Source organism: Struthio camelus, chromosome 13 (assembly GCF_040807025.1).
Source record: "Struthio camelus isolate bStrCam1 chromosome 13, bStrCam1.hap1, whole genome shotgun sequence".
Classification (NCBI taxonomy): domain Eukaryota; kingdom Metazoa; phylum Chordata; class Aves; order Struthioniformes; family Struthionidae; genus Struthio; species Struthio camelus.
In genome coordinates this window covers 11,181,348-11,199,899 of record NC_090954.1, presented here as the reverse complement: position 1 = coordinate 11,199,899, position 18,552 = coordinate 11,181,348, and the positions used below count along the sequence as shown (strand labels likewise).

At 42.4% G+C, this 18,552-nt stretch overlaps 1 protein-coding gene across 6 annotated transcripts in view; it reads left to right on the top strand.

Moving 5' to 3' along the window:
- Nucleotides 1-18,051, top strand: part of CYFIP2 (cytoplasmic FMR1 interacting protein 2) — a 60,373-nt gene extending 42,322 nt beyond the window's left edge. For 5 of the 6 annotated variants that reach the window (XM_009685668.2, XM_068959229.1, XM_068959227.1 and 2 more), the window contains exons 24-31: nucleotides 1,218-1,361; nucleotides 2,941-3,031; nucleotides 4,042-4,172; nucleotides 7,292-7,364; nucleotides 7,880-7,974; nucleotides 12,246-12,484; nucleotides 13,211-13,358; nucleotides 13,940-18,051. In XM_009685668.2, coding sequence (XP_009683963.1) covers nucleotides 1,218-1,361; nucleotides 2,941-3,031; nucleotides 4,042-4,172; nucleotides 7,292-7,364; nucleotides 7,880-7,974; nucleotides 12,246-12,484; nucleotides 13,211-13,358; nucleotides 13,940-14,107 — 1,089 coding nt within the window. In that variant the 3' untranslated portion in view covers nucleotides 14,108-18,051. The remainder of the gene's footprint in view (nucleotides 1-1,217; nucleotides 1,362-2,940; nucleotides 3,032-4,041; nucleotides 4,173-7,291; nucleotides 7,365-7,879; nucleotides 7,975-12,245; nucleotides 12,485-13,210; nucleotides 13,359-13,939) is intronic. The other variant, XM_068959230.1, reaches the window with a different exon arrangement.
- The last annotated feature ends 501 nt before the right edge of the window (nucleotides 18,052-18,552 follow it).

Here is an 18,552-nt window from a genome sequence, read left to right as displayed (position 1 = left end):
TCCACTACCGGCAGGGAAGGAGACCCCTGTGGAGTACGTGCTCTTCCGTAATCCCTGCAGGAGAGGAAGCTCCCCGCTACCTGCGGATGCAGCATGCCTCTTGCATGCAGGGCTCACACAAGGAGCGAGCCTTACGCAGTGCATTTGGGATACAAGTGAATATATTTTCTTATCCTTGTTTAAAAGAGATATTTTAGTAAACCTGAGCCAATGGACTTATCTGCATCTTGCTGGAAGGGGCACTACGTGCCAGAAGGCTTTTCAAGAATATACTTGGTGCTGTTTATTGAAGCTGTGAATGTTGTAATTACAAGGTGGGAGGGGAGAATACAGCCTTTCTCTGCCAGGGTTTAGTCATGATGGGAACGTTTTTATTTCAGAGCCAGGGCTGAGCATGCAGTGTCTCAGTTAAAACTGATTTGCAGTCTTCTGCAGATCACACTCTCCCTACTTTTGTTTTCTTTGTACCAAGTGGATCCAATAGACGTTCCAATAACACAATATTGCAACACTAGTAGAGTACGTTCTTGGAAATGACTTTCTGCTTTCTCCTCTTAAAGAGAAAGTTGTCTGGGGGACAGAGCCCCTGGTACTATTCTCCCTGGGCCAGGGTCCTGTTGTAGCAATTTTTGCAGTCACGTGTATATGTCTGCTAAGTACACAGGCTGACAGAGGCCTTTACAGGACACAGAAATGATTTTTTTTTCTCACACAGGAAGGACTTTTTCTCTCTTTTCCAACAGCTTTTAGGTTCAGATGCTGTAGTTCCTACTTGTCTTAATACTCATTTGAAGCAAATACCAATAGAAAACTTTTATCTTGTTGCCTGTGTATAAAGCTTTTAGTTTTAGTAGAGAAGAATTTGGGTTTGAAAAGGCAAAGACCTAGTGAACCTAGGCAAAGACCTAGTCTTTGATGGGGAATGTATGGGAAAGTAAATTACCTTTGAAATGAAAAGTGGTGTTGGTAGAAAGTGGAATAATAAACCTTGTGACATGACAATTTGTTGAGATTAGAATATCTTTGACTAAGTAGGAAGAAAAGCAATCTCCTGTTTGCCACAAGAAGTAGAAGAAATTTATCATGGGCATTATTATTTTTCGTTGTCTTCCTTAAGAGCTATTTGAAATGACAGAACATAAAACTATGACAAGAAAATTAGTTACAGGTCCTGTAAATGCTCTTATCTAATTGTCATTGTGCTTCTAATTTCTCAGCCTCTCAATATTGCCTACAGTCACATCTATAGCTCCTACCGCAATTTTGTGGGACCACCTCATTTTAAGACAATCTGCAGGCTCCTTGGCTACCAAGGGATCGCAGTGGTCATGGAAGAGCTGCTGAAGATCGTCAAGAGCCTGGTAATTCTGGTGATGGGAAAACCTCAGTGCTTTGAGAGGTGTTGGCTGGGCAGTCTGGACTTTGGATCTTAGTTTGGAGTGTTCAAATTTGGGATATTTTTGTGTTCCTGTATCTATACGGAAGCGCCTATATTAATGGTCTGATATTTCTTAGGGCTTTCCATTCCCCATTTCTTAGGGAATTCCATTGATTTCAGTGGGGTTGTGGAGTGTTTGACCCTGAAGTGTTAACTCTGACACGCCATCCAGACTTGGGTGTGGTGGAGTTTACAGTCGACTTTGTTAAATGTTACTGAGAGGTGAATGGGTGGGACGTGGACCTCGCTGACCATCAGCACTGCCTGTGCTGCAGTTTGGGGGACCTTTTAGGCAAGAGTTCATGCCCAGCAGTAGCACAAGAGCATTATCTCATGGTATTTTCATACCCCTGGAGAACCACTGCAAGGTAGAGAGCGGGAAACAAAACTGATAGCACTAACTTTTTTGGATCTTTAAAAGAATATTCCCACTATGGGTGAGTCCTTATTAATCCAAGCCATTTTGTCTGTTTTCATCAGCTTCATCTGAAGTCAGCCTGCCAATAGCCCTATCTGCTTTGTAGCTTTCTCCTCTCTTTCAGAAGAGATATGTGATCCACAGGGAAGTCATCCTGTGTGCTCCCTAACGGCATTATTAATACAGAGCATTAACAACAGGGAGAGAGTGTGCAAAAGTGTGTAATTTGTCAGGTCATGTTTCTCTACCAAAAACCTTGCCTTACTGGAGAGGTGATTTTCATTCGTTATAAATATTTAAATTCTTCTTTGCCTGCAATGACGTCATTTTGAACTTGTCTAACAAAGCAATGTAAAACAGAAAACCTCAAGTGTATGACCAGTTTCTCTACAGTAAAGAGAGAGCTGTAGCTACTGAAGATGTAATTTGTGTCACTTAGTTGAAAATGCTCTAGGTAGTATGTGAGATCAGAAAGCGTTCAGAGCAAAGATGATCTGTCTTTGGCTAAGTTGTTTAGTGTGTAATCCCGTCTAATATGTAACTCAAATGACAGCAAGCGTTTGTAACTAAGAAATATAGTTTGTTCTTGTCCATATTAGTTGAAAACATCAGAATTGAGGAAGTTTGTTTTACATATGTGTAATTTTTTCTTTTTAACCTCTCAGTATCTAGTGATCATTCTTCAGGTGGAAGGAGTATTTCCTGTGCTTTGGAATGACTTTTTTGGCAGCTCTGGTCAGACGTTTTTTGTGTTAGGAGCTCCAGTCCTACTGGATCTAAGACTGAGCCTTATTTGCATTTCAGCTGCAAGCAACGCAAACATACCCAGCTGTATTTTGAAGCAGAGCATCCATGCAGCCGTGTTTTATCACTCAGGAGAAAGCTGTAAAAGCACTCTAGCTCCATGCACTTGGGCTGAAGTTTATGTTTGGGTGAAATCCAAATTAAGCAAATTCTTCTTGAACTCCCAATTAAAGTTTCATCCTGTTGTGTCAGATGTGGACCTGTCCACAAACTCCACTCTTTTAAATCCAATGTCAGGAGAAGCCGTCATTCCAGTTTAATCTCCCTTTGTCTCTGACAGTTACAAGGCACCATCCTGCAATACGTGAAAACACTGATAGAAGTAATGCCCAAGATATGCCGCTTGCCAAGACATGAATATGGCTCTCCAGGTGGGTGCTACAGAGAGACAGATACTGGTTTGAGCAAGAGCTCTCCCACGTACTTGTGCAGCATTTACTCAGGCACATACTATTAATTGAACAGAGACTGGCATCTGAAATGCTGCAGCAGCATACAGCCCAGGCAGGATAAGATGAAGAACTAATACTGGCACAATGCAGTAGGATAGAGAACTGAGAGATTCGAATCTCTGAAACAGGATAAAATACAAGACACTAAGGTTTCTAATGAATTACATAGGGGGGGAACTTGTATTGTTTTTAAGGCAACTCATGTTGTTGAAGCTCCTGCTGCTTTAGGCTTTCCTGATCACTTTTGAAGGGAAGCCTTCTTGTAGGAAAATGGAAGCAGGAGCAAAATTTGCACTGTGGTGTAAGATGTCTTACAGTTTTAATTACTGAGTCCTGGCCCCTTAACAGTCTTAACGTGGTGCTGAGTGCTACTTTCCGGTGTTTTGCTACTGCCAATGAAACATATATAGGAAATTTTTCTGTAAAATTGCCTGTTGGATGGAAATTTCTCTTTGAACACAGAGATGACTGATAAGGGAATGTCTTTTGGTAGCTTATGTTTTATTTTCAAGATTTTGTAAGCTTTTGTTTTCATGGGTTCATTGTCATTTTTCAAAAGGTCCACTTAGCTGATGCAAAGTTTTTTTTTCAGGATGACTACAGTCTCTAGGTGAGGTGGATGGGGAGATTCTGACTGGTATACATGGGCCAGCATAAACGCATCCATTACAGCCTTGGATCTTTTTTCTTCCGATTGGGAAATCCAGTGACTTCATATGAATTACTCCTTATTTCCCAAGGATTAGTGAAAGCAGGATGAGACACTGCATGCTAGTTCTCCACAGTGGCAATCTCCATCTAGCCACTTAGCAGTCATAGGTTAAAATTCATGATTAGGAAAACAATGAGGCATTGTTTGTCTTTTTATCCAAGTCATTGGAGAGCGATTTTGCTCTCCCTTCTCTGACTGCCCTTCCTTGTCTTTTAAGGAATCCTGGAGTTTTTCCATCATCAGCTGAAGGACATCATTGAGTATGCAGAGCTGAAGACCGACGTGTTCCAGAGCCTTAGAGAAGTGGGCAATGCCATTCTCTTCTGCCTTCTTATTGAGCAGGCTTTGGTAAGGTGAAATCCCCTGAATCAACAGACCATACTTGAAATTGTAAGCTCAAGAGTATAAATAGAAGTGGGTTCTCAAGCAGAAGAGTTTGGAAAATGTTACTTTCTGGCTTCTCGTGTGCTCTGGGTCTCTGTGGAGCTGTGTAATTGGGAACCACTGGCACATACGGATGTGGGGAAGATGTGCATTGGCACTGAGTCACTGACATCTGGGATTGCTGAGGGAGAATCTGAATACTGGAAGATCTAGATTTAAATCTGGACTCAGAGCTTTCCGATGTTTGTGCTTTCAGAAATAAAATCAAGTGGGGTTTATTTCTAGACTGTAAGCTATTTGCAGCAGGGATCTTTTTATATATATATATATATATATATATATTTATACATATAAATTTATATAGTGAGAACTAGATTTGAGCTGTAACTTCTGATTGGTCTTTTGGAGTGCCAGTGCAATGAGAATAACTGATTGGTTATAATATCAATAACCAGAAAGCAATCCAAAAGGAAGGAAATCTCGGAAGAACAGCTGATCCTGTGATGTTTCTTGTCTTCACCAAAGACCTAGCTGGAGCTGCAATTCAGCATTGCCCACTGCACAAGTGTCTGAGCCTCTTAGCTTGTGCGATGCCCTCTCTGACTTAAGTGAGCTGGCCTGTTAGGGGTCATGGCTCAGTGCCACACATCATCTTAATTCCTAGTTTTTCATACAGCAAATTTATTTCATAGTGAATTTATCTCACAGCTTGGCCTAGAGCCAATCGTTTCCAGCAAAACCGTTTTGTATTAAAAATGCGTAGGGTCTGTCATAATGGTTTTGACAGGGTTGTATCACTTTTTCCAGAATTGTTTTCAGAAAGTCTTCTCCGGTGTAGGGTGGGATTTCTGAGCAAAACCAGAAAGTTTTGCTCAGAGTAAAACCAGAAGAAAGTTCAGGGACTCTCAGTTTAACCAAGAATAGAGCACAAGGAAAACTGAAAATCTCTGCATTTCCTCAAAATGGATATTTCTTTCCGTGCCCTTTCATTTTACCCCCAGACAGACAAAGACTTGCAGTTGCTAGCATGGTGCATCACACACCTCCAATGAGCGGTAATTGTTACAAGATTAAAAAATCTGGGGAGATGTATATCACTTAGCGGCTTGGCTTTATTTTACAAAAACACTAGAGTTGCAAACTATATCCTGGCAGTTTCTGCTCCTTTTGTGTCTGTTACTGCTCTCAGCTGTTCTTAGTGTTGGATTTTATGCTGGATGTACTGCATTTGCCTTTTTTGTCCCATCTTTTAAACGGGTACTTAAAGAATACAGGGTAGTTTCTTTTAGTATTTCTTCATTTGAACGCTCCTGTCCTAGGAGCTGTACATCAGCAGTATAATGGCATTTTAGAATAGTTGGGGGGGGGGGTGAGAATTTGGGGATCCCTTTAGGAAGGTTGCCCATCTAAGTCCCCCTGTGTCTACTTTTCATGCCAGCCGAAGCTCTTCCACACAGAAATTGGTTTAGAATATAAGGTAGTTTTGCACTCAGTGGGCACTGGTTCTCACTCACTGGAAGACTGTCAGATGCATAGAGCCATCATGTAACAAGATTTTCCCTTTAATGGAGCTTTTATGCAGTGGAAGCAATTGCTTTTATGGTGCAGTTGTCTTCATAGCTGTCAGTCTAATCTAAGGCTGGTGGTATTTGCTGGCAGGAAATGCAATAGTGAAGGTTAGTGGTATGTTACCTTCTACCTCTCTTTTATTGTTTAAATTTGAGGGATGAAGGGTTGCCTGTGACTAAATTTCGGAGAGTAATTTTTACCCTCAGGTAATGGACCTTGAGGAGGAAATCTATTAATGGTGTAACTAATCTAGGACAAATACTGGGTGAATGCAGGCTACAAATGGAGAAAATATTCACTTTATCAGAGGGAAAGAGCAATGAACAAACTTTCATTGAGGAAGGAAAAGCCTTTTGCAAACAAAATAACAAAGAGAATGGGCCCACTCTGGTAGCAAGCACCAGCATCTTTATGCCCATGGAGGGACCCAGGGCTGTTTCTTTCCCTCCAGCACTGTGTCACAAACTGCACTCCACAAGCTCACTCACGTGCCAGCATCCATGGCTCCAGTACAACCTCCTGCAACTCCATGCTACGTACTGTTCACCACCTCTTGGCTGGAAGATGAGGGGTCCACCAGTGCATCCTAAACAGACCTGACTGAGTCATTCCATCTGGCCCCCAAATATCTTTTGCTGCTCTATCATAACCTCCTCTCGAGTATGTCTAAGTCTTTATGGTAAATTCAGAAGTGAAAGCATGTCCTAGAACTAGAGTTTCGTAGGAGCAAACTAATGCCATGTTGTGATGCAATGCCTCTGTGTTTAAAAAGCTTTGGTTTTTCTTGCTGCTGTTTCCCATTGCAGACTCGTATACAATGTACTGTCAGCCATCACTCCTCAGTCTCCACGTTCCTATTTCTAGGTTTCTCTCCTTGTGCATCTGTGTTTGGGATTATTTTTTCTCTAGTGCATTGGCATGCATACTTTCAGGTGGCATCTCATGATGTTATTCCTCTCTGGACTTCTGTATTATTCTCCCTGGTGCTTACAACACTGGGAGTCTGCTCTGATAGTACTGGCTGTGACTGCTATATGAAGAACCAAATAATTTCAGGCCAACATATTACGTATCTATTTGTAATAGAACCATACATTAGTATATTTGACATATATACATCCCAGAATAATGAAGCTCCAGACTAATTTCCACCTGGGCACACTCTGAAAAAACAGGGCAGGATAAAACTGAAATCTCCATGTTCTTTACCACTCTTCCTTGTAGTGTTAGTGAGTGGGCCAGAAAGAAAACATTTATATAAAGCTCTGGCCTTGTACAGGCAGGAAGTGAGTTACTAGAGTTCCAGCTCTAGTGGTACTGGAGTACCAGCACTTCCTGGCTTAAGTTCAGAGGTGTTCCCGCTTTAGTTCATTTAGGTTCGAACCATTGGAGTTACTACTGAACTGGGTTGGATTTGAATGAGTCATTGTATTGTTGCCCAGGCCCCTGAGCCATACAGGTCAATCCCTATAGGCATTTTTAACTTATTTTATCTTTCTTTCTTCCTGCCTCAGTCCCAGGAAGAAGTTTGTGATTTGCTGCATGCTGCTCCCTTCCAAAATATTTTGCCCAGGGTCTACATCAAAGGTAAGAAGCTGAGAAGGAAGCAGTGGACAGACTCAGAGATCTCTGCCAAGAAGCCATTTCTCTCCCATTCCTGCTGAGAATTAGTTCTGGCCCTGCTTTCCTCCTCGAAATAGATATATGGATATAGTGAATAGTCAGGTGGAGACGTGTGTCAGCTATGCATTTTCTGTACCCTAGTATACAGATTGAAACCTTAATCAGTTTTGGGGTTCCCTTCAGTTTTTAAAGCCATTTCACAGCCTCTTTGGAGAATGACAGCATGAAATGTCCATCTCAACAGGAGTGATGAGTAATAGGAACATGCTTTTGGACATGTGTGATTAAGCTACTGCTGAGACTGCGATCGCACATCCCTCCCTTCTCTGCATCACTGGTTCCCTCATTTGCTGTTGGTTTGACTCACTGATCCAAAGTCTCATTGGATGGTTGCTGGGGGGCAGCTCTGAGCAAACTTGGCGGAAATTGCGGGTTTCCACTTCCTCCTCTCATTTCACTGTTTGCTGCTCGCTTGACAGAAGGAGAACGCTTGGAGGTGCGCATGAAGCGTCTCGAAGCCAAGTATGCCCCACTTCACCTGGTTCCCTTAATAGAGAGGCTGGGCACTCCGCAGGTAAGGATTTCATTGAAAGGGATGGCTGTTGAAGATTCATAGCAGTCCCCAGATGGCCTCTTTGGCCTTGGGGAAGTGATCCTACTTGCATTCGAAATGTCAGTCAGACAAGAAAATTCAAATCCTTGCCCTAGCAGACACTGATATCTTGAAGGGAAATTTATGAGTGGGTTTAGGGATGATGTATTACTGCCTCTGGTCTAGAGAGCTGGCAGGGGAGCTGTAAGGCAAGTGTGCTAGGAGCCGGCTCTGAACATGAGCAGTTTTGAAAACCTTTTTCATCTCCATTTTAAAAAGATGGAGAATGCTGGGATTGTTTGGGGGGAAACATTGCAGGGCCGTCACAGACTTAATCAATTGCCGTTACTTTGGGGGACCCCAATTTAAGACTGCAGCGTGGTACGCTTTTAAGCTCATCCCTGTCAAGGAATACATCTGAGAATGGTTTCCCTCCTAACATATGCTTAGAGCTTCAGCACATGCTTAAAATTACAGCTCCATTTAAGTGCTTTCTTGAGGTGGGATCTCAACTAGAAAAAGATCTGTTTTGTGCAGAAACCGAGTGCTATCAAAAATATCTCAGTAGATTCAATCAATATCATAGGCAAATTTCTAGCTGCATTGATATCAATAGCCAAACTTCCACTGCCAACTTAGTGTGGTTAATGGGATAAAAATTGTTCAAAATACTAAGTGATACTAAAATACCCCTTTTCTGTAATTTACTGTAGACAGAGTGGAACACTTAGTTGTGTGAGGTGACAGATCTATGGCAGGCAGAAAGTTATTAATGTTTTCTTTTTTTTTTTTTTAATGGATCAAGGACATTTTGAACTTTGCTTCATTGGCAATCATATGAAACAAAGCAACTGGCTGGATAACTGAGGGCTCCATCTTATTTCATAGATATGTCTCTCACTTCCCATTGGCTTCCTTTTAAAGGATACATTTGAGAAAAAGAATTCACCTCTGTGTTTTTGTGTCTTTGTGTTGGTCTTTCTCTCTCTCCTTCTTTCCATGCAAAATCATCATTGAAATCTGCTATTAGAGTCCACTTGTTGCTTGTCCCTGCCATAGTTATGATGATGATGAAAACGAAAGGTATTTCATATCTGACTAAAAAGTAAACTTTCTGTAAAACTATTCCCCATTCATTACATAGATACAATTGAGTTCCAGATCTTTTTTGAGCTCAGGTGTAAACGAACACAACGGTCACTTTCTATAGGTGCCTCCACAGCTTCTAGCTTGCTCCTGGAAATGCAGTTTTGGACACAGGCCATATTGGGTTTTTTCCTGCAGAACACATGAGCACCTTATAGCAATTGTCCAGAGTCCTAGCAGAAGTTGGCTGCTAGATGCCTTTCCCGAAAGGTGGCACTATGCATTTCACATAATCAATATGCTGCGAAAGGTCTGAGCCAGAGGCTTCTGAAGTCACGGGGGGATCTTTCCATCAGTCTTTGCAGGCTTTGGGTATGGCTCTTACAAGTTTGTCAATTAACAAGCTGTAAAAGAGGTAGTGGCGTAACTGAGGTTGTGCAACAACAGGAAAACTGTCAGTAGTTATGTTTTAAATAATTGATTTGTACTGGAAATCCAGAAGTAGCTGTTTGATAGGTGGTTCATAAAGAATCAAGGACGTCAGAGCGGTTCATTGTCTAAATCGTCTCCCTTTTTAATGATGAGTAAGGAAGTTTAGCAGAGGGTTTTCAGAAGTGCTTGGTCCATCTAATTCTTTCACTGGAGGGATTGGGAGCCCTTCCATTGAAGGTAGACTTGAGCAAGCAATATTGGCATCCTTTGACAGTCTGTCGGGATAGGACCCTTCCTCTGCTGACCTTGGAAATCAGCAATGCACCTGCCAAGCGCTCCTTCCACGCGAAAGCACTGTCAGTGCAACCCTGGACTGTGGGGCTGTTCTTGTCATGGGACTAGGAGCCCTCCAGCTGCCTTTACCATGCTACCAACAGCGGTAGTCCTATGTCAAAGACTGGTTTTACGATGATGAACTTTAGAACTAAATTCTCTCCGTGAGTTTGTATAAAGGAGTAGTACCACGTCCTTTGAAAGCCAGATGCGTCCCTTTCTAGATTAAGATTTCTTCAGAAACAACATATTAAGAGCCTTAAACTAGGTTGTCCTTGAAAATAATATTTGTTCTATCAGTATATGTTAGCAAACAGGAATGCTAACGCCGTGGTATTTTTTGATTTTGTATGTGAAATGGCTACACTTCTGCTGTGTCCCCATTTTGCCATCACAGACTAGTGTGCACAGATACTAATCTGTACCCATAAGAGTTTGGAGCAGGTGAGGAAAAAGCAAGTGTGCAGCCGCTACCTATAAAAATATACTAGATAAAATAAATCTTTTGTTGCTAAGCAAACATACACAAGCGCATGCAGTGATTTTCTGTCCACAATATGATAATTTAACTTGTTTTACCTTGCCTTTCTAGAAAAGCTATTCTGCTGTAAACGTACTGCAATTTGAGTTGAATACTCCTCTGTAAGCCTGCAAGAGCCAGACCATCACCCGTGTAAAGGACTGGCACTGTGAAATGGTCATGTGAAACTCAGCTGATATCATTCCTGAGTTTAACAAATCTGGAGAGTCCAGATCAAATCTGGCCTCTGTACAGCAATTCAGCTTTCGTTTTATGTTTGCTATTAGTTGAACATTAATTGCGCTGAGGTTCCTCGAATGTCCTTGGAATTGTAGTATTTTTTTATTCTATTTTTTTAATTGTAATTGTGGTATTTTTTGATACTAATTTAATTTTAGTTCTCAGATAGGAGTTGTAGTATTTTTAATTTCAATAATTACCAGACAAAAATGCTTTAGGCTACTGCCAGCATAAAGCAATAGTCACGAAAGGGGCGTGTACATGCATATTCATATTTTTTTTAGTGTGGAATAAAGAAAGCCCAAGTAAATGGATCAAAATTTATGTCCTTAACGTCTGACCAGGATAGGTGCCTACCCATTGTATCAGAGACTGAGCCCCCATCACGATTTAAGTCAGGGTGTCTACAGGCATTACAAGGATAGCTGGAAACAGAGCAACTGCTTCAAAATCACCTAAAGCCAGAGGAAGTCCCCCGGCATAGGCAGTAGGGTCAGTGAATGCCCCATTTGCTCTGCCTGCCTCTGCCAGGACAGTCAGATGGGTAAAATGCTTTGTCTGTGGGAACAGAGCGCCTTGGCTGTCGCTCGTCTGACAGAGGGGAGTATGGCAGACCCAGAGCCTCCTATCTTCACAGCCAGGTGCGCGACACTAACACCGCTTGGCCTTCGTTTGCCGTATTACTTTTGGCAGCACTGCAAGGACAGGTCAGTAATGCAGCTGGAAGTGGCAAGAAATGGGGCAGCTAAGAGGACCCGAGGGCAGTTAAACTCCACGCTTCCAGAATCATACAGCTGAAAAGGCGCAGGCAGTTAGCTAAGCAGGGTCAGTGCTCCCTTGCTGGCTGGAAGGCCCCCTTGCTTATTTGTTTAAAACACCCTTATTTTCCTTGGGGGAGTGATGGGGATGAAACGAAGTCAAGCTCTCTTCAGTTTCCTCTGATGTAAAAGCCAAAGAAACTCGACCGTGATTCCAGTGGAGCTTTTCCAGATTTGTACATGTATATCTGAGTGGGGATGCCACAGAAATTCTCCACACATGTAAACCTTCCACATCTGGAAAAAATATTATTTGACTGTCTTATAAACCACAGGTTTTCCAGTATTAAGGTTCTGGTGGCTTCACGTCTTCCTCAGAGCTTCTTAATCCTAATTAGAAAAGAAATTAAGAAAGTCGCAACTTGCCTGCCTTTTCAAGAGATGATGGTAATGCCCTAGGAAGCAAAATGTCCCTGTTCTCTCCTGGTTTATTTTCTTACTCTGTACAAATAATGAAATTAAACCCAGCAATGCTGTGTAATGCTAATATAACAAAACAGCACACTCGCAGAATTAAGGATCAGTATTTCTGATCAGAGATACGCCTTCAACTTTTGTGTTCTGACGTATACAGTTATTTCAAAAGATTGTTAGATTGGTGAAATATAATTGAGCACAATATTACATCTTCTGCCATTTGAGGGATAAGTATTCTGTGGTGGGGAGTGCCGTGGGAACAACCATCAGAGGTACAGTTGGACCTTGCATGGAATATGCCATTAACTTTGAAAGAGCTGGGAGAGACCAGGAAGAGTTCAGCCCAACAAGAGAGTGTGCCTGTATCACGTTGTGACTTCTGTTTCTTTGCTTTTCCTCATTCTCAGCAAATAGCCATTGCCCGGGAGGGTGACTTGCTGACCAAGGAGCGGTTGTGCTGCGGGTTGTCCATGTTCGAAGTGATCCTGACGCGAATTAGGAGCTACCTGCAGGACCCAATCTGGCGTGGGCCACCCCCTACGAATGGGGTCATGCACGTGGACGAGTGCGTGGAATTTCACCGACTCTGGAGTGCCATGCAGTTTGTGTACTGCATCCCCGTGGGCACAAACGAGTTCACTGCAGAGTGAGTGTTCCTCAGCCAGCTCTGCTTGTTAGCACAGTTAATGAGCTAGTCGGGGCCAGCAAGCCCCCAGGATGCCCTCAGCTACAGCAATAGCCTCAGCTGGTGGAGAAGTGGAAGGGGAGCATGGTCTAATGTGCAATAAGTTGTTGATTAGAATATTCCTAACTTGCGTGCAGCTCTGCTGTTTTCCTCTGTTTCTGTGGAGCTAAGACAGGGTCTGTTTCTCAGCCAGCATTTTATGGGAAATGGTTTAGAGATGCGATGGAGTGTTTCCACTCTTCCCTTCATCCATCATTTTCGTTATTTATATCATGTCAGTTCCTAGGTACTTGAGGAAAGAACTTTGTTGTGCACATACCTAAAGAGATGCACAAAGAGCTTTCCATCTGAGCACTCAGAGAAAAGGAAAAATAGCAATGTAAAGTGACATACCCAAGGTCAAATTCAGAAGGAAACTGATGGATGGGACTTGAACCCAAGCCACAGGCTAGTTCCTCAACCATTATATCCTGTGATTGCACCATGCACAGCCTGACCCTGCTGTAATTCTTATATCTCCTTTTGAGTTCACTTTCTCTCAGGTATACACCCACTTTCTTGGAGTAGGACTGAATCTGATATTCCCAGGAATTCGCCAAGGAAAGTTACTGGCGCCGCAGTAGGACAACTCTTACCTAACTATATGCTGTCATCTCTCTCCATCCCATCACCCTCTCCCTGCTCCAGGCAGTGCTTTGGAGATGGTCTGAACTGGGCAGGTTGCTCTATCATTGTTCTTCTTGGACAGCAACGTCGCTTTGACCTCTTTGACTTCTGCTACCACCTGCTGAAGGTGCAAAGGCAGGATGGGAAGGATGAAATCATAAAAAATGTGGTAAGTGAATGGTAAGGTCCCGAAGGACCTGAACCAGCCCACTGTACTCTCTCTGTTTTCTGTCTTGCCCTTGTCCAGACTTATAAATCATTAACATATCTGGTGTTACCTTATTCAGACTGGATACTCTCACTATGCAATTTCCGTCTGCAGTCTCAGCAGAGAGGCCAAGGTTTTAATTGGCTTGACAATTTAATCTTTTTTTCTCCTGAAGCTCTTCTCTTCTTCCTGGGGTTGGGAAGCTAGGGCAGAGAAGCTGAAATTTCTACTAACCATCCTGGGGTCTCAGTGGCTTTGTCGGTAAACAGTTGGAAGTCTACTAAGTCTAGACTTCAGATGGGTTAACGAAGGGCCACTCACTGACCTTGTTAATGCTCTGTCTTGAGTCATCAGACCCTAAAATGAAGTGAGTCACCAGTGCCTGGGAGGTGCTAAGTGGAACTGTAATGCGTGTTATAGCTGCCTCAATTTAGCAGAGGTTTCTTAGCAGCAGGGCAGAGGTACTGATACTTTCTGTCTGGTGAAATAACATAAGATTCTCTCCCTTCATCTGCTGTTCTTCTCCCTTACCATCCGTCCAGCCCTTGAAGAAGATGGCTGACAGGATTAGGAAGTATCAGATCCTGAACAACGAGATTTTTGCCATCCTGAACAAGTACATGAAGTCGGTGGAGACGGACAGTTCCACAGTGGAGCACGTGCGCTGCTTCCAGCCCCCAATCCACCAGTCCCTGGCCACCACCTGCTAGTGTGGACACTACCCCTTCTGGGTTGGAAAGGGAGGAGAGACTGAACCCAGAACGACTGGGAGGGGTCAACTTGATGGTGTGAGATCTGGCAACAAAGGAAGACTAGGTATACCTAATGCACACAAGGACACATCTTCCTATCTGGCCCTGTTTGAGTGCATGTTCTGTAACATCCCTGTGATTGGTTTTATTGTAGCTTTAAAACTTGGGGGTGGGTGGGCAAAATGTGCTTTTCTTCCATGAAGTGGTCTGTTTTTTCCCTGCGATTCATCCAGTCAAGCTATGTTTGAAGCCATATTACAGTTCTAGGTGTGGGGTTCCGGTCAGAGTTACTTGTTTCCAGAGCACTGGAAGCCCTTTCCCACCGCAGAAGCAATGGGGCAAATGGATCCCCCCCCTGTGACGCATGCCACCAGCCACGGGGGAGCAGGGTTTGAAGACAAACCCTGACTTGCCCTTTGGAGGAAAAGGGGCATGAAGGCACGTTTTCACCTATCACAGCACCCTGAGGACCAAACAATCCGAGCAGAGAAGGAAAGCCGTGCCGGTCTGGTCTTAGATTCCTGCATGACCCAGGTTGAGGCCAGCTTTGTTCTGCCTGATGAGCCACCTGCCTTTCCAGCATCTGTTACAGGGAGTTTTGACACATGGGTTTCAGAACAGCAATAATCTAGTTGCCGAATAACTCTTCAGCATTTCAGTGAGCTGGGGGAAGGAAAAATACCATGGCTTTTTCCTTGCTATGGGACATGCACCTATTTTAAGTCAAAGGGTTCTCCCCTGAAGTTATATCTTCCATGGTGTCAACAAGATTTCTTAATGAGTGCAGAAGAGTCCACCCTCACCTGAATATGCTCTTGAGCATATTAATTTGGCTGGAGGAGAATAATCGCTGATCCTGACAGGAGGCAACTGGTACATATGTGATATTTGACCTCAAGGCAAGGAGGAGAGCGGGGATGTCGTTTTACCTTGTTCGAGATGAATTCCTAGTGGCACAGGCTCCAACTATCTTTTTTCAGAAAATGAGGATTTTTCAGCAGGCAGTAATAAACTCCAGCACACTCAGAAATGACATAATTCTTTAGAAGAGGGTAAAATATGGGATTAGAGCATTTAAAAACCCAGCATTTTCCAGGCTCAAAGGCATTCTGAGGGAACATCGAAGTCTATTTTCTTCTCCAGCTCAGCTCATCTGATATCCTTGGATACTGAAAGCAAATTCAATGCAAGCTTCAAGAAGGATTGTACAGTTCACTGTCTTCCCTGCTTCCCCACAATAATGTCAATGAAGTGATACAAAAGCTTATGCCTGAAGTTGAAGGAGACCAAACCGTAGACACCAAGAGAAAACGAGGCTAGCCTCACTACTGCAAGAAGTTTTAACGTCTCAATTTTAATCAGGTCATAGCAGATAATTGCTGTTGTGGTGTACAGATGCGATAACATATATTCCTGTCATGCATTTTATCATGCCTTGTAAACTGCATGCTAGTACAGGTGTAAAAAAGACAGAGCCTGGGCATTTATTCTCTCGGGGATAATGCATAATTAATTATGTGAAATGTCCCAGCTGGAAAATTTGGTTTTAGGAAACAGCAGCCAGCACTGTAGTATTAGCAAGAGGAGATCATGCTGTATGAGATAACTTTGCTTTCCCAGAAGCTTGCACCTATTTCCTTGATAATCAATATATCCACAGAGGAAAAGTGCTTTACATCTTGAGTTTCTGTTAATTTCTGAGACAGACATTTAAACTGCGATGAGAAAATTCTGCAGCACAGTTACCTGAAGGTAAAATAAAATCTCAGGAATTCTGGCTGAAATCTTTGAGTGGCGGGAGAAGGACCAAGCCTGGGAAGGTGAAATCATTTCCTTCTTGTCGTGAGGACAAGCAGCAGAGGAGCATTTGGATCCAGCTACATCGAAGGGCTCCGTTCTACGTTTACTCCTTCACTAAGGATGTCAGTTCTGGTTTTCCAACACTTCTACACTGCTGAAACTACTGGAGTCGGGGGATCTACAGAGATATATTTTTTAAAAGGGAGAGGAGAATCAAGCACTTTATTTTTTGTGGAAAACCAGATATGAGGAAAATAGATCCTACTAAGATCCTATTTTTCCTGACCTAAATAGTAAGTGCTTGTTATTTTGGTATGCAAGTGTTGCAGAAAAGGTGGCACAAGTCCCTGTCTGGCTCTCAGAGCCACCTCTGGGCACAGCACAAATTAAATATCCCACTATGTCTGACACGTTATGGGGTGTTGGAGCCTTGTCAGAAACCAGCATGAGCAAGAAGTTAATACTGAAGGCTGAACTGCACCGCACAGCCCAGTCTCAGCTACCTAGACAAAATAGGTGATAATAAGGTGAATTTAAATGCCTGCTTTCATGTGTTTAGGCTTGGAGTGAGGCATGAGATATTTTACCTAAGCATGAATATCGCTTTGCATTCTTTTACTGTAGTTCTGTCATAATAGTTCTCTGAAAACCTGGGAAACACAGTTGGGTGTACTTAAACAGAGTAAGTCAATGAAATCTGTTTGTTGCCCTCAGATTTGCTGGCAAAACGCACCCCTTCAGATTCGAAGGGATGAAATGTTTTGAGCAAAATGTCCAAAGTGCATGAACAAGATGTAAAGTGGTTTTGGCTGCAGAGTGTATGCAGATGTTTTGCCTTGTCACTCAAGTAGTATGAGGTATCAGCTAGAAATAATCTTATGGTCTTCATTTCTGAGATTTGATGTTATTGTCCTTTTATTATCTAATGATTCAAATATTCTTTAGCTTCAGTTCGCTAATCCTCCTTGACTGTATATGAGAAAGAGGTTCAAGTCTAGGTCTGTAAAGAACTCGGTGAAATGGATTTTTTTTCCTTCATATCCTTTTTTAATGTAACAAATGTTAATAGAAAACAGGGATCAAATCTGTAACAGTAGAGGTCAATGGTCATGGATTGGCAAGGTGTGTGGTCAGTTCTCCACGCTTGCAGACTCTTTGCCAAGTTTGCATGTCTTTGTGCAGATATGCTCTAGTCCCGTGATTTTCAGCCTTTTACAATCTGCGGACCCCTAATTTTTCCCAAGGAGTCAAGGACCCCTGTACAGATAGTTTAGGTCAACTGACCTCGCGCTTGCTTTTTTACCTACATTTTCCTGATTGCTCTGAAGTAGTCTGCAAGCTCCCTGGGATTTACCAACTGCCACTTGGAACGCCTACTTCAAAGACAAGTTGTTGGCTCAATACAGGAATTACAGGGGAAAAAAAACATGTTCTGTAAAATGAATGAAATCAGACTAGATTATTATCATGGCCCCTCTGGCCTTAACATTATAAAATGGGACTATTTGCAGTGCACGTGCCGGTCAAGGGTGATGCTACGCTGGACTTTCAATGATACGATAGAAAAGGGAAGCAGACTAGTTCAAATTCTGCACTTCAGTGGTTTTCCTTTTTAACCCTGGCAGCACTTGTTATTAGGATTGAACAATGTTAGTCCTTTTTCTCCTGTGTTACTCCAGTCCAGTAGGTTCATGTGTATTTGAGAAAAAAAAGAGAAAAGAATTGAAGGTGTAAAAAAGAAAATATTCTGAGAAACTCTTGTCAAATGTACCATATTTGTATGAAGAGCTGCTTGAGTTATTTTGTACAATGAATTTTATTTATGGTGGGGTATTTTATGCTCGTGATCTGATATGGTGTTAAATTTTTGATCCATATTTGCTATGCAGCTGAAGATGATACTTTTTTTTGCTGTTGTTCTAAAATTCAGCCAACAGAAATTTCCATATCCATTAAAAAATACTTCTGTAAGAGTAAAGTATCTGGTACATGGTGATATGTCCCGTAACACAGCAACCAACAGTGTGTAAAACAAATGTGAGATGAATTTTGTGATGAAGAGAAATAAAAACTTGGCCCATTCATGAAATGGGCAAACTTTATGTTGTGGTGTCGTCATTGCTGTGGTAACTCTTATTTGGGGAGAGCCTCTGACTGAACCTGACGCAAAGCAAAAATCTAAGAGGAATAACGGCAGCCTTTTGTTGCTAAAAAGGACGAGCCTTTGTTAGAAACTAAGAAGAAAGTGAAATGTTGTGGCCTGCAACAAAACAAGCAAACAGATTTTCCTATCAGAAAGTTGATGATTTTTTGAGAAAAATATACTCCTATCACAAATTTTCTTTTGAAAACTTGTTTCAGTGTAAGAGGGCAGGGAAGTTTTTTTTTTTAATGGAATTTACTGACTAGCCCTACTCAAAGTTAAACTGAGGACCTGACTTCCTCTATTACCACAGCCTTGCCAGTCCAACAGGGGCCTTAATATTCCAGGGGACTCTCCTTGCTGGTTTTTTTCCCTGAATTTCCATTTGAAATCACTCTTCAGTTCCTATTAGAAGCTGCCTAGCAGTGACAGTAGTCGTTGACTGCACAAGGAGCAGTGG